Source organism: Tinamus guttatus, unplaced genomic scaffold (genome assembly GCF_059628265.1).
Source record: "Tinamus guttatus ecotype Peru unplaced genomic scaffold, ASM5962826v1 Tinamus_guttatus_pri_ptg000922l, whole genome shotgun sequence".
NCBI classification, from domain to species: domain Eukaryota; kingdom Metazoa; phylum Chordata; class Aves; order Tinamiformes; family Tinamidae; genus Tinamus; species Tinamus guttatus.
This window is the reverse complement of record NW_028289456.1, coordinates 161872-175013: the sequence shown is the minus strand read 5'-3', so window position 1 is coordinate 175013 and position 13142 is coordinate 161872. Positions and strand designations below refer to the sequence as shown.

General features: G+C 50.7%; 1 protein-coding gene across 2 annotated transcripts in view; it reads left to right on the top strand.

The window, feature by feature from the left end:
• ARHGAP39 (Rho GTPase activating protein 39) overlaps positions 1–13142 on the top strand; it is a 95997-nt gene that overhangs the window by 59004 nt on the left and 23851 nt on the right. For both annotated transcript variants that reach the window (XM_088538041.1, XM_088538042.1), the window contains exon 3: positions 12756–12836. In XM_088538041.1, coding sequence (XP_088394167.1) covers positions 12756–12836 — 81 coding nt within the window. The remainder of the gene's footprint in view (positions 1–12755; positions 12837–13142) is intronic.

The window sequence follows — 13142 nt, the reverse complement described above, 5'->3', positions numbered from 1 at the left end:
GCAGCATAGATGTTCTCCTACAAAATCCATGGGAGAACTAATTTCCTAGCTCCCGAAATACATGTTTTTTTACAAAGTGGTGCAGTTTTAAATCATTTCCTTGCATGGGATTCCTCCCTGGCTCTCCCTAACGAGGCAGGGTGACTCCTGCTGCAAGCAGGGTTGTCCCATTGGACTGCAGAGCTTCAGACTGGCCAGGGAGTCAGTGTCCCATTTCTAAAGTTCATTTTTAAAAGGACAACAATGACACAACTGCTGCTCTGTGTGCTTCGTCTCACGCCATTAGCACTTGCAAGCTGCAAGTTGGGCAGTTTGTTACTTAATACATTTTTTTTTCTTAAACAATACCTCCTAAAACATTTATAAACCTTCTTTCCGTGCATCAGTGTGAGCAGTGCTGCTTGCGAATGATGCAAAAATGATGAATGATGCAAAAAATGCAGCTGAATTTCTGCTCATGACAAGTCCTGCAGCCTGCGAGCTTCCTTGTAAGGCAGGTTTTGATGCTCCACAAGGTGGGCGAGCTCCCTTGGGAGCCTCCACAAGCAGCCGGCACCCACCATGGCCAGAGCTCGCGGGTCTGTTCCTCAACTGCTGTTTCTGTGGGGAATGCGCAGATTCCCTCCTGAATGGGAACGTGCTTTTTTTCCCCAAGACTTCCCCAAAAGCCCTAATTCCTCCCCCTATCTGCACTTGTTTCACTAAACTGCAACTGAGAAGAACAGTTTTTCTCTCCTGCTATGTGAGCAGAATCTCCTGTCCCACTCCTTGTCCTCATGTCAAACGCTACATCTGCTCCATGCAGCTCAACCCCTGCTCCAGGCAGCTGCTCTTTCCATGACACTGTCCTGCTCTCAGGGTAATTGCAGCTCCTGCAAAGCTTGGAGAGAAACGGCTGCTTGTTCCTGCAGTAGCCTCAAGGGTTAACTCGGACTGAACGGCTGGATTTTGAGCTTCATGCAGATGGTGCTGTGCTTTGCTGCAAGAATATGTGCGTGCTCAGTGGCTTCCTGGAAGAAGAGGGAAGATCATTTTCTATTTTAGCTTTAGTACCCTGGATTTGTTTGCTCTCTCTCCGGATTTTCTTCCAGGGTACCGGGCTGCAGAAACTAGCTTGCACCTCGCACTTTGTCCTCCATCCACACGTTCTCTCCCCTTTTTCAGTCTTTCGGCTATCCAGACATATTACAGGACTCTGTGTGGGGGGAACTTGAGGGTCTCCTGTGTGGTGACCGTGAACAGGGATCTCGCTGACAGCTCCCGTAAGCCAACCCCATGGTCTGCTTTGGTTTGGGTCCTAGCCAGGTCCTTTAGCTTCTCTAGGTCACAGCAAGGCGGCCTCTCCCCTAATTTGCTTTCTCCGTAGAATCCTGGTGGCCTCTTAATAGAGCCTGTGCTTGAAGGCTACATTTTCATATGTAGGAAGCTACGTTTTCATATGTTTTCATGCTGTGTCAACTGCAGAGGAGCCATGGGGTGAAGCATGTGTGGCAGCAGGTCTGTGGCCTGCTATAGTGTGGCCAGGACTTACCTCCTAGTTTAAAAACCAAGCCAACCAACCCCAGGCCCCAGGTGCCACTAGAGGGAGCAGATATTCTTGTTGGGGGACAGTTTCCACCTGCCTCCCTGGAAGTGACACAGGAAGCTGGCCCTGTCCTTCATCTCAGCAAAAATGCCGTATCAACATCCCATTTGGACAGAAGCGTCTTGATGTCTGGAAAACAAGTTCCCTTGACGATCTCCTCAGACAAGGGATGTGCTGAAAGGCCTGGGGAGCTTTGCAGGCACCTTGGAGGTCCCTGGGATCTGCTGAGGGGCCAAGTCTCCTGATCCAGACGTAGCCCTGTGAGGATGCTGCTGCGGTGCCAAGACACAGAGCTCCTTGGAGCCAAGACGTCAGAGAGGCTGGAGGAAACTCCTGCGGGGCCACGACTGCAGAGCTGGTGTGACCAGGAGGGTTTGTATTCATCTCTGGTTTCCAGGCCCCTCTGGCAAAGCCAAGGAGGGAGGGCTGGCTCCGCTCTCCTGGCCAGAGCTCCCTGTAACGCCGAGATTTCGTCCCCAGCAGCGGCTGATGTTCGCGGGCCCGGCGCAGATAAGCGAAACATGAGCTGTGCAAATTAAAAATTGATTTTTGATGGGAGCGATAGCGGCGGCCAAGGGCAGAGCTGGCAGAGGCGCTGGTGCCTCGAGCTCCTGGGCTTCTCGGGAGCGAAGCCAGCCCCGCTTTTCCTTGTTGCTCCCGACCACTGTCAACGGAGAGGAACGAGAGGAGAAAATACTCAAAGATGGGGTTGAGTATAATGGTCTTTTGTTATATAGATATCTAAATATTTAGATCAAGATTATCGTGGCAGTCCATATATGGCTTAAATATTCTTTGACCTGTTAGCAACTTTCTTTTTTAAAAAAATAATTTACAGCCTCATATTTTGCTTTAAGCATGAAGGTACTTACTGTCGTGAACAGACTCCTGCTGCCCCGTGGTGGGCCAAAGAGAAATGGTTAGTGACAACGGGCAAGACCGTGGCTTTGCAGGAGCCTTCAAGCCCCCTTTGGCCCCATTTTCTGTGATTTGGTGGCCCCGGGCTCTCTGCCCACCTGCATGGTGGCTTTGACCTGGTGGGTGTATAAAGGCTCAAGGTTGATGATCATGGGTGACAGCCACACTCTTCTTTCCATTTCTCACTCTTAGTCATCCTCAACAAAGCGAAGGAGAGTGAAGCAGCAGCACTAATAACCCCAAGACAGGAAGGAGATATCCATGTCCTCAGCATCACTTCTTCCACTGGAGATAGTGGATGCAAACCCTTTGTTTACATAAAGAGGAGGTTTAAATGGGGGTTTATTTGTCACAGAATCCCAGAATGGTTGAGGCTGGCAGAGACCTCTAGGGATCACCCAGCCCAGCCCCCTGCTCCTGCAGGGACACCCAGAGCATGGGGCACAGGGCGGCATCCAGGCGGTTTTGAAGATCTCCAAAGAAGGAGACTCCACAGCCTCTCTGGGCAGCCTGTTCCAGGGCTCTGTCACCCTCACAGGAAAGAAGTTCTTCCTCACATGGAGATGGAACTGCCTGGGTTTCAACTTGCACCCATTAGCCCTTGTCCTGTCACCAGCCACCACCGAGAAGAGCCTGGCCCCATCCTCCCTACACTCTCCCCTCAGGTAGTTGAACATGTTGATCAGATCCCTCTCAGCCTGCTCTTCTCCAGGGTAAACAGGCCCCGCTCGCTCAGTCTTTCCTCACACGATAGATGCTCCAGTCCCTTCACCATCTTCGTGCCCCTGCACTGGGCCCTCTCTAGCAGCTCCACATCCCTCTGGTCCTGGGGAGCCCAGAACTGCCCCCAGTGCTCCAGGTGCCTCCCCAGAGCTGAGCAGAGGGGCAGGATCCCCTCCCTCGCCCTGCTGGCAACGCTCCTCCTGCTGCAGCCAGGAGCCCATTGGCCTTCTTGGCCGCAAGGACACATCGCTCTTGAGGCAACTTGGTGTCAACCAGGACTCCTAAATCCCTCTCCATGGAGCTGCTTTCCAGCAGGTCAACCCCTAGGGTTGTTATTCCAGGTGCAGGACCCTGCACTTGTCCTTGTTGAAGCTCATGAGGTTCCTCTCTACCCAACTCTCCAACCTATCCAGGACCCTCTGAATGGCAGCACAGCCCTCAGGAGTGTTGGCTACTCCACGCAGTTTGGCATCGTCAAAATGAGGGGTCAGATCTAGAAAGTGAGTTTGTGCAGGGCAGGTTGAACGTGCCCTCACATCTAGGGAAGTTCTATAGCCGTCAGCTCCTTCATCATCAGGGAATTTGCTGCTGCCGAGCAAGCTGGACTTTCATTTCTTACATGACTTTAGCCAAATGGGATTTGCATGTAGCTATAATCAGCAGCTGGCTTCGACCTGGGAGACAGTGGTTGGAAGCTTTGCCACCTGGGTCCACTTGGCAATCCAGCATCTACCAACCTTCAGGCTCCGGAGAGCAGGCTTGTCTCAGTGGTTGTTGGTGGTAGAGTGCTTCCCAGGTAGGTTTTCTAGCTTGTAATATCTTGCCCTAGACTTTAATTTCCTTGTCTTAAAAATACTTGCTCCAAACCCTTGCAGATGGCTTCTTCAGGGGGCGGAGAGGACAGTTGCACCTGCATTTAGATGGAGGATTGGCCTGCTCAGACCAAGCAGCGTCACTGCTCTCACTTCACCTGGGAACAAGTGACAAGCTCACACAGGGACAACAGGGAGGGCACATCCTCTGACCCACCAGGAGAGCTCTCCTTCAGCCACCACGCACAACCCTTTGAATGGGGCATCTTCTCCTGAAGGTCCCTGTCCATGCCCAAGTTGCTTCTGAAGAGCTGTGCTTTTCCTGCGGGTCTTTGCCAAGTTACAGAGTCCAGCACGATACTGGAGGAGATAGATCTGACTGGATTAAGTGCAGCTGAGCTGAAATAGCTGAGGGGTTTTCTCTTAGAAACCAGTTCTTGAGATGCTTGGGGGCTGTCTGGGGCCGGGCCATGATGCTAATGGGCTCTGTCAGTGTCTCGAAGAGCAGGGCACAGCTTGGGGCTCGGCCGTGCCACTTTGCAGAGCAGCTCTCCTCCCTGCTACAGGAACAGCCGTTCCCTTCCTGCAGAGCCCCCAGACACAGAGATGCAGCCTCCAATTAAGGAAAACGCTCGTTTGGCTGGTTGTGGAGAAGCTGCTTCTCCGAACCTTAGGGGATTGGAAAAATCAACTATTTTGTTCACGGCTGTTTCGATTTGTTCTCTTCTCTGAAGGTAACGCAAAGATCCCCTGCGCCAGGCTGGAAGCACAGGTGGGTCAGTGACATAAGTGTCCCCGCAACATCTGCTGCATGGGGAGCTTCCAGGTCTCTGCAGAGATCTCTGCCCCCCGCAGAAACAAGCCCTGCAGCAATGAGCAGCTCACAGAGGGCTCCCAGACTGATGTTTTGGCTCAGACTGAGGCTTAACGCATGAAATCCAGAGTTCAGCTTCTTTCCTTGGGTGGCCCGTCGCTCTGGATGCCACGCAGGGCTTCAATTTTGCTGCCTGGGTGGCAGCAACATGTTTGGCACAGGAGGTCAGTTTTGGAGGGTGGTGCTGGTTGTGTGCAGCCTGTCCATCTCGCTGCGATCGCTCCCTCCTCCTTTGGTGGTACCTGGACCTCGAAGAGTCTCGGCAAACAGCCCTGGTGACCTCCATAAATTGAGAGTTCTCCTTTAGGTGTCAGCTGTGGATGGGCTCGCTCGCAAGCCATGCGCTTTCCATCCTGTAGCGTGCCTAGGAGCAGGTGTCTCTGCCTACGGACAGCATCGGAAAGCTGGAAGAGCCCCTTCCTGCTGCACAGCCAAGAAATTGTTACGGGTTCAGTCCCTGAAGTGGTTAAACCTCCATCTGGAGGCAGCCAGAACGGGGAGGAGAGCAGGCAGCTCTCTAGCTTGCAGGCAGCACCAGAACTCCAGAGGCCGAAGCTGAAATGGGTAAATATTTAATACCGAGATAACAAACCTTGGGAAGAGTTTACCAAGGGATCTGCTAGACCCTCAGTCGCCTGCCATCCACATTGACTGGCTCCTCTCTAAAATGTGTTCCTGGAGCATGGAGTCTGCTCCAGAGTTTGGATCAGCCCTGAATAGCTGCATCTTCCCTCCTGTTGCTGAGCGTGGAAGAGCGAGGCCCAGGACCTGCCACCCAGCTGGGTTGACTGCCCTCATGGCATGTCACTTGAAATTCCTTTACTTCCAGTGTTTTATCCATGGGGAGGACGTGCAGGGAGAGCGTTTGTGAGCACAGCCCGCGGGCGAAGCAGGAGGTCAGGGTGGACCAAGCCTCTGTGTGGTTTGATGTCCATGAATGCAGACGTTGGCGCAGGCGTCCCTTGGAGCAGGTTCATGAGAGTCGCTGTCATCCTTACAGGAATGCTGCTGCGTGGGGAAGGGAGCGTTTAAGGCATTTGTAGGTATTTTGGAAGCTCTGTTGTGGCCTGGGCCTCTGCAGAAGTAAGGAGAGCGGCAGAGTCAGGTACAGAATTCTTACCAGGAAACCTTGCAAAGAAGTCCCCCCAAATTAACTGTCTCCCGAAAGCTTTTTGTCTGGGCTTATCCTGCAGGATGGACCATGAGTTCCTCCTAGTGAGCATAGATGGTCAAAGGGGAGAAACCTCCACGTCCTTCTAGCTGGTGGTACCGGTTCTCCATTTCAAAGCAATAGGCTGGTTGTGCTCCAAGCCACAACCGTCACCTACTTCGCACTCCTGGAAAGAGCTGGTGGGGAGCGGTCACTGCAGAATTAGGCAGCGGACAACTTTTTTGGTTCTGCAAAGCGTATTCTTGAGCTCTTGTGTATTCTGAGTCTTTCCAGGTGGAAATTGCTTCCAAATGGTGTTCACGGGGCTGTATGAAGCTATTTATGCAACTTGGGCTTTTATTTGACTGCAAATAAGACCGTGGAACTGAGGGGCTCCTTCCTGCCAGAGGACAACAGCTCAGCTTCCCCGGTGCTGCAGATCAGTCCACAGCAGTGACTCTCAGAGCAGTTGTGTCCTGTGCCAGCCTTGTAGGACTAGTCCCAAAGCAGGTGGTCAAACCATCAAGGTCCTACCATCGTTGGAGACCTGTGGGGTGAGGAGATGGACCCAAGTGGTCCAGCTGTCAGATCATTTCCTTTCACTCAGAATCTTTTTTTCCTCTTGTTCTGAGGCCTTTAGGACTTCCAGTTTTCAAAACCACCACTACTATAGTAATAATATTATTTTTTAAATTACATATATCCTACTTGTTATCCTAAGCAGAAGTCTGATCTTAAAATGTAGGACCAGCTCCCTGATATCTACCATGGACTTTACCAATGCATTTTTTAACACAATAATTACTGATGCTGGGTTGGTTTATGGCCCCGTTTTAGTCACTCCTTCTGTCTTATCTTCCAGTTCAGCCTTCACAACATTCCCTTTGAAATAAGTGCAGCCGTCTTGTCCTCTGCAGAGTGGGGAGCACAAGTGCCAAGTGTTTTCCTGGTTGGTGAGACGGTTGGATGCCAAGCAGGGATTTTTACAGAGAGAACAGTGTGACAATTAGACGTCGTTTCTAGCCGTCACTTTCCAGATGGCTTTTCAGAAGAAGAGACCACACAAAAAAACGATGCGCATATGTTCAAAAAATATTTTTTAAGTCCTAGACCTTTTATTTTGAGTCATTAATAAAAAACAAGTGAAAACGATTTCTTGGACAGCCAGGGAAGGTCTGGGCAGTTGTCCTGACAGTGAGCAGAGGTTGCCTGACCTAGGAAGATGTGATAGGGGTTGCAATTTTTAAAGGATTGTGGCAATAAATTGGGTTAACCTGCATTTCTTTGCAGCTGCTTGCAGTCACCTTTGGTAAGTTGTCAGCAGCTGCTTCCACTTAAATACCTGAGAAAAGATTTAACCTGATGTCACTGCTGCAGGGCTTTGATTCCTGCATGTCCTAAGACGAGAGGACTATCTCAGGTGGCTTCTTTGGGCTTCAGTTTCCGTTTCTCCTTGCGATTGCCTCGGGCTAGGAGCATCTCAAGGCTTAACCCTTCCTCCTCATGCCTTTCCCAGACATTTGGTGGAAAAAAACTTGCATCTGTCCCTTCTTCCCCAAGGACCCTGAGCCTGGATGGGAGAGGAACAAGGAGAAGCTCGATGCCCTATTTCTTTTTAATATTCTTGCCTTGAATTCCCTGCTGCCTGTGCAAAGGCCGGATGCAGGATTAGGTGGATGTTTGTCTAATGCAGCAAAGCGCTTACGTAGATTGCCCGACCCAAAATACAGTTTACATAACTGCAAAGGAAACCATCGTTAAACTTTTATTAGAAGCGGTGGCTGTAATTAAGGGTATGGAAGCTTGCAGGCCGATGATTAGAGCAGAGGATTAGGCCCTGGGATTTCACTTCTATTCCTGGCTTTGCCATTGAGCTGTGCTATTTCAGTCAACTCACTTTCCCTTATTTTAAAAATAAAAGCAATGCCGTTCCCTTGGAGCCCTTGTGAAATGGTGACACTTCCTCCTTTAAGGGAAAATAAAAAACACACTTGAATTTTTACCACCTTTCTTAGGTGTGCAGTCTGCTCTTATTGATGCTTTCAGCGTGGGGCTGGAGTTAGTTAGGTTTTATTCAGCAAGTTAAAACCCCAAAGCAGTGGGGTGAGAGGAGTCTTCAGCTGTGCCACCGCTCCATATGTGCTGCTTCCCTTCCCCTATGGATGCAGCTCTTGGTGCATCTCCCTTCCCTGGAAGAAAAGGTACCCGCAGGTCGCCCTTGGCGGCAAATGTTGGAAGCCAGGGTGGGGTTAGCAGCATCTGCTGAGTTTCAGGAGCGCATGGAAAACCTCACCCAGGCATCAGTTTCAATAATTGTCACGCAAGACGTTTGGTGACTGCATTGGGAATCTGGCTCCGGCATAATTAGTGCCATGCAGGAACCCATTAATGAAATAGGAGATTAGCCTGCAGTCTGGAGAGCTGGGATGGAGCTGGGGCCATGGCTGGGGAGCCAGCGGGTGCCCTCAGCTCCAAGCATTTGAGTGTGTTTAGTTTTCCCCCTTGCAAAGCTGTTAGCAGGAATAACTCAGGCCCTGAGCACCCTTGAGCTCCTTCCACGCATGGTGAGGGCACAGGTTGCACCAGCCCTTGGTCTTTCAAGCTCTTCATCACACCCTTGCCCAAGGCTTGAGTGAGCAACGAGGCTGGAAGCCCCTCAAACGTGGTGCCGGGCTGGAGGGAATGTGGCCTGGAGCCTGTTCTGCTGAGAGCCTTCGGCTTCTCCATGCATGGAGCATCTCTGGGATAGCTCCAGCTCAGGTGCCCAAAGGCCGCGTTTCTGAGCTGCCCACCCTTGAAGAACCATGGAGGTGTGAGGTGACATCTTGGCATAAATTGTGGTAATTTCATCATTTGCATGAGTGTGAGGATGGGCAGAACAGATTTGAATCCATTTTTGGTGCATCAGTTGGACCCCATTAAGCACTCACTGGGCTGCCGTCAGTCAGAAATTGTTCGTGGTTTGGTTGACCTGAAATCACTTCAGGGGCAAATTGAGAAACTAAATTGCAGCAGTTTTAATTTTAGGGGGAGGTTGGGTTGTCTGCAATGAAGGAGATAGGCCCATAGCTGCATTAGTACAGATGAGACACTTACTTAAAGAAAAAGTCAAATAACCACTGTTTCTTGGAACGACCATTTAGGACCATTCTTGACCATAGTCAAGTCACTGTGGGGAAGCACTTGTGTCCCTGCCAGAGCTTGCCTAGGGATACTGTCCTGCATCTCTCACGTCCTTCTGCTATGGATGAGGCTGTTCCCCAGCACCGTGGCTGCTGTAAGCAGAGGAGAGGAGTTTAGCTCCTTGGGAATCTCCAGGCCCACGACCACCATGGAAAATGGAGCTGGCATTTCTGTGCTTCTTCCTGCAGCACCATGCAGAGCTCAGCTCCGAGGCCAAGCCTTGGAGAAAGCCTCTTCCGCCTCCCCAAGCCAGCACAAACTTCCCAGCCTCGCTCCTAAGCAATGGGAGGGAAGCCACCGGCCATATGTTGCTGACTGCAGACATTAAAGCAGGTTTTAACCTTTGCAGAGACTTTTGTCACATAACGACACAATATGGGCAGCTGCAGAAAACCCCGTTTATGTCCTGTGACAGGGTCTGCTGTGATTTTTATTTTTTTTGAGGATCACATCCTTTCCTGAAAGCAAATCTACACTTGGTCCTGCATATGCTGATCTGCAGAGGTCTTCTCAATGCAAGCAGGCTTCTGCAATTCCATTTTTCCTTTTTTCCAGGTAAGGTTGAGTTGGAAGGAGTATGGACAGAAGGTTCCTCCTGGTCCTGCATTAGGTTTGCAGACTTGGAGCCTTCTCCTTTCCCTGCTCATTCTTCCAAGCCCTGCAACAGGCTGCCCAGAGAGGTGGTGGAGTCTGCTCCTCTGCAGACATTCAAAACCCACCCAGATGCCACCCTGTGCCACGTGCTCTAGGTACCCTGCTTGAGCAGAGGGTTGTACTAGATCACCTCCAGAGGTGCTTCCAACCTCAGCCCTTCTGTGATTTCATCTTCATTTCTTGGTATGGCAAGTCCTGAACACCACAAGCTTTGTCCACCAGAATGGGTTGCCTTAAGGAAGCCCCTCATAGAGCAGAAGTACTTGCTCTTGAAAGGTCCCTAAACTTGAAAGTTTCCTGCTCGTGGCATAATATTTATTCCTGATGCATGCAAGCCCCCAGGGCTAGAGGCACAGCGCAGTGGGTCCGTTGCTCTTTTTTTAGCCTGAGCTCTAACTTTCTGTGGCTTCTTGGCATCATTTCATTCAGAGCTTTCTAAAATCAACCCAAAGAGAGCCTGTGTGGCCTCAGCGACAGCTGCAGGGGGGTGAATTTTCAGCGCCAGCAAAATGCATAAGAGCGAAGGGGAACGTCACAGATGTTGCGCTGCCGCATCCGCTGCGACCTTGAAGCTTGCGACGCGTGGCCTTGCAGATGGGGGACTCGAGAGCTGCCACCAATCCCATCCGCAGCCTCGTGCTTCTCTAGTGGGAGCTGATTGCGGCCGTGGTGACTCTGGCTCTGACTCATCAGGACCTGAGCGAGGAGCGATCCCACCCACGGGATCCTGCCATCGATTCCTCCCAAGATCTGGCTCTACCGGTGGGGTGGATTGGAAGCTCTTTCGCTGATCTTGATCTTCGCTCTTTGCCTGGGATTTTTGGATCGTGTCCTAGCTGACAGCATGGATTGTAGGTCAGCGAGACCCGGTTTCTAATCTGGTGTTTTGATCATTTTATCTTGATGGGAGGCAATGGCAGCTTTCTTTAAGAAAGCTTTCTGTAAAGACTACAAGGCACTAACGTATGCCAAGTGAACACGCGTGTTTGAGAGCAGAGCCTGCTAAGTGGTGTTTGATCTCCCTAGCCTCGCGGGCTGTTCCTCCTCCCAGGCATAATTTGGGGATCCAGTTTCCAACCTGCCCTTGGACAGTACATGCAGAAATGGCTAGGAAGGCAGATATTACCATGTTTTCAAAAAGAGATTAACTTTTTTGTGAGAACTGATCCATAAACGTTTCTCAAAAGAGTGTTCTACAGGGCTCATCCTGCCTGTTATCCCTTATGCAGGAGCTGAGGAGGATCACTGAGCACTGGTACAGGCTGCTCGGAGAGGTTGTGGCTCCTGCATCCCTGGAGATGCTCAGAAATCATCTGGACACCATCCTGGGCTCTGGGTGACCCTACTTGAGCAAGAGAGTTGGCCTAGCCCATCTCCAGAGGTTCCTTCCAACCCAGCCATCCTGGGAGGCCCTCTGTGCCAGAAGAGAAATCTCTCTGCCGCACTGGTGGCTCTTTCCCTTGCCCAACTTTACGGCTTCTAAATGCTTTCAAAAGCTTGTCAGAAGGAGACCTTTCATGAGGTCTTCTCCCAGCATCCGTTACCTTTCTCTTTGGTAACCTTTATGGATGTCCTGTCCCTAGCAGCAGAGCCTTTCTTTGGGAAGCTTCCTGGGCACTGACTGCCTTCCAGAAATTCTGCCAAGGCATCACCATTGCAGAGGAGGTCCCATAACCTTGGATCTGGGTTCAGCACTGGGGTGAGAGCTGATACCTTTCTCTCAGGAAGAGGCTCCTGTGGAACAGTCGGGGCGCCCTTTTGGATCCGCTGCAAAGGGAACAGGGATTAAGCAATTCACCACAGTGCCAGGCATAATTTCAGGGCCCGGAAGTCTCATTAAAGTTAGCTTTGACAGAAGCATAATGTTATTGGCACTTGCTTGAATAAATTTTTTGAGGTCTGTCCTATTAGGAAGATCCGTTTCTTTTTCTTCTTTTGAAACCAGCTTCTGATCTGAATTTTATTGCTGTGAGCATCTTAATGTATACATAGCAGTTTTTTAGCAGAAGTGAATGTGAAGGCATAAAGATCATTCCTTAAGGAAAGCAAACCCTGGGGATGCAAAGACCAGTAGCTAAGTGCGTGGGGGGCACACGTGTGGTTGGGGGTCCTTGGGACCAGCGAGTGACCCTGAGCATCGCTGGGGACACTGTCACCTCTGTGATTCTGGAGCAATGCACTCAGGAAAGTTGGATTGACTAAAGGGAATCCAAAGGAGATGAGGAAGGAGGACAGACCTGCCTACACGTCCAAGGCCCCTTTAGAGATTGTGTTTTTTTCTGCATGTAGATGACCTAAATAACCCCAAGCTGAAGAGCATTATGCAGATAAATTAAAAGCCTTGGGCCCGGCAGAATTCAAAGCATGCTGGGCAGGGGAACGTGCCAAGTACCAGCTGTGTGTTAAATACCGGGTAACCCCGACCCTGCCCTAAAGCACTTATGGGGTCTAAAATACCCAACAACAAGACCAGCATTGGCGAAGAGCGAGGCAACGAGGCGTGAGGAAGGGACACGTTTGGACAAGGGTGGGACACAACCGTGAGATATGTAGGATGTGTCCAGGCACGTCTATGGCCATGCTTCACAAGTAATGTGTATTTAAGGAAGAACATGATGTTTCCAAGGTTTATAATGAAGCTGGAGACCACGGCCATGAAGGAAGGGTCATCTCAGTAACGCAAACCTTGCTGCTACCCAAGAGACAAGAGAAGGTCTAAGGGCGGAGCCCAATCTGAAGGGGATCAGGAGCCCTGTCTATGCGCTTGTGTTGACCATTGTTGAAGGAGACTTTCATAGGTGCGTTTCCGGGTCATGGTCACTGCTGGTAACTTTGCTCACCATTTCTGTGTTGCAGCTCCTCACCTTCTGGAATGTTTGAGAAAGAATATGACATTTATCGGGATTACAACGCTGAAGGACAGCTCCTTCACTACAGGTAACCCATCCTCGCTCCCGGGGCCAGGGCTGTGGGGTCGGACGTGGCCTCTGCAGCGACACATGGGCATGGGACAGCCCAGGTACTGGGGCAGGTCTGCAGAGAAGGGGCAGGTGAAGGGTAATGTGCTCATGTTTATCACCCACTTCTGATTCTTCCTCCCATGTTTCGTGCCTTTAGGCCTTCTGCCACCCTTAAATAAAGCTCCAGATATATTTTGCTGGTTCTTTGGAGCAGGGACCACCATTGCTTTCATGTAGTGGTGTCAATTTCCATGACCTCAAATAAGAGCAATTGCAGGATGAA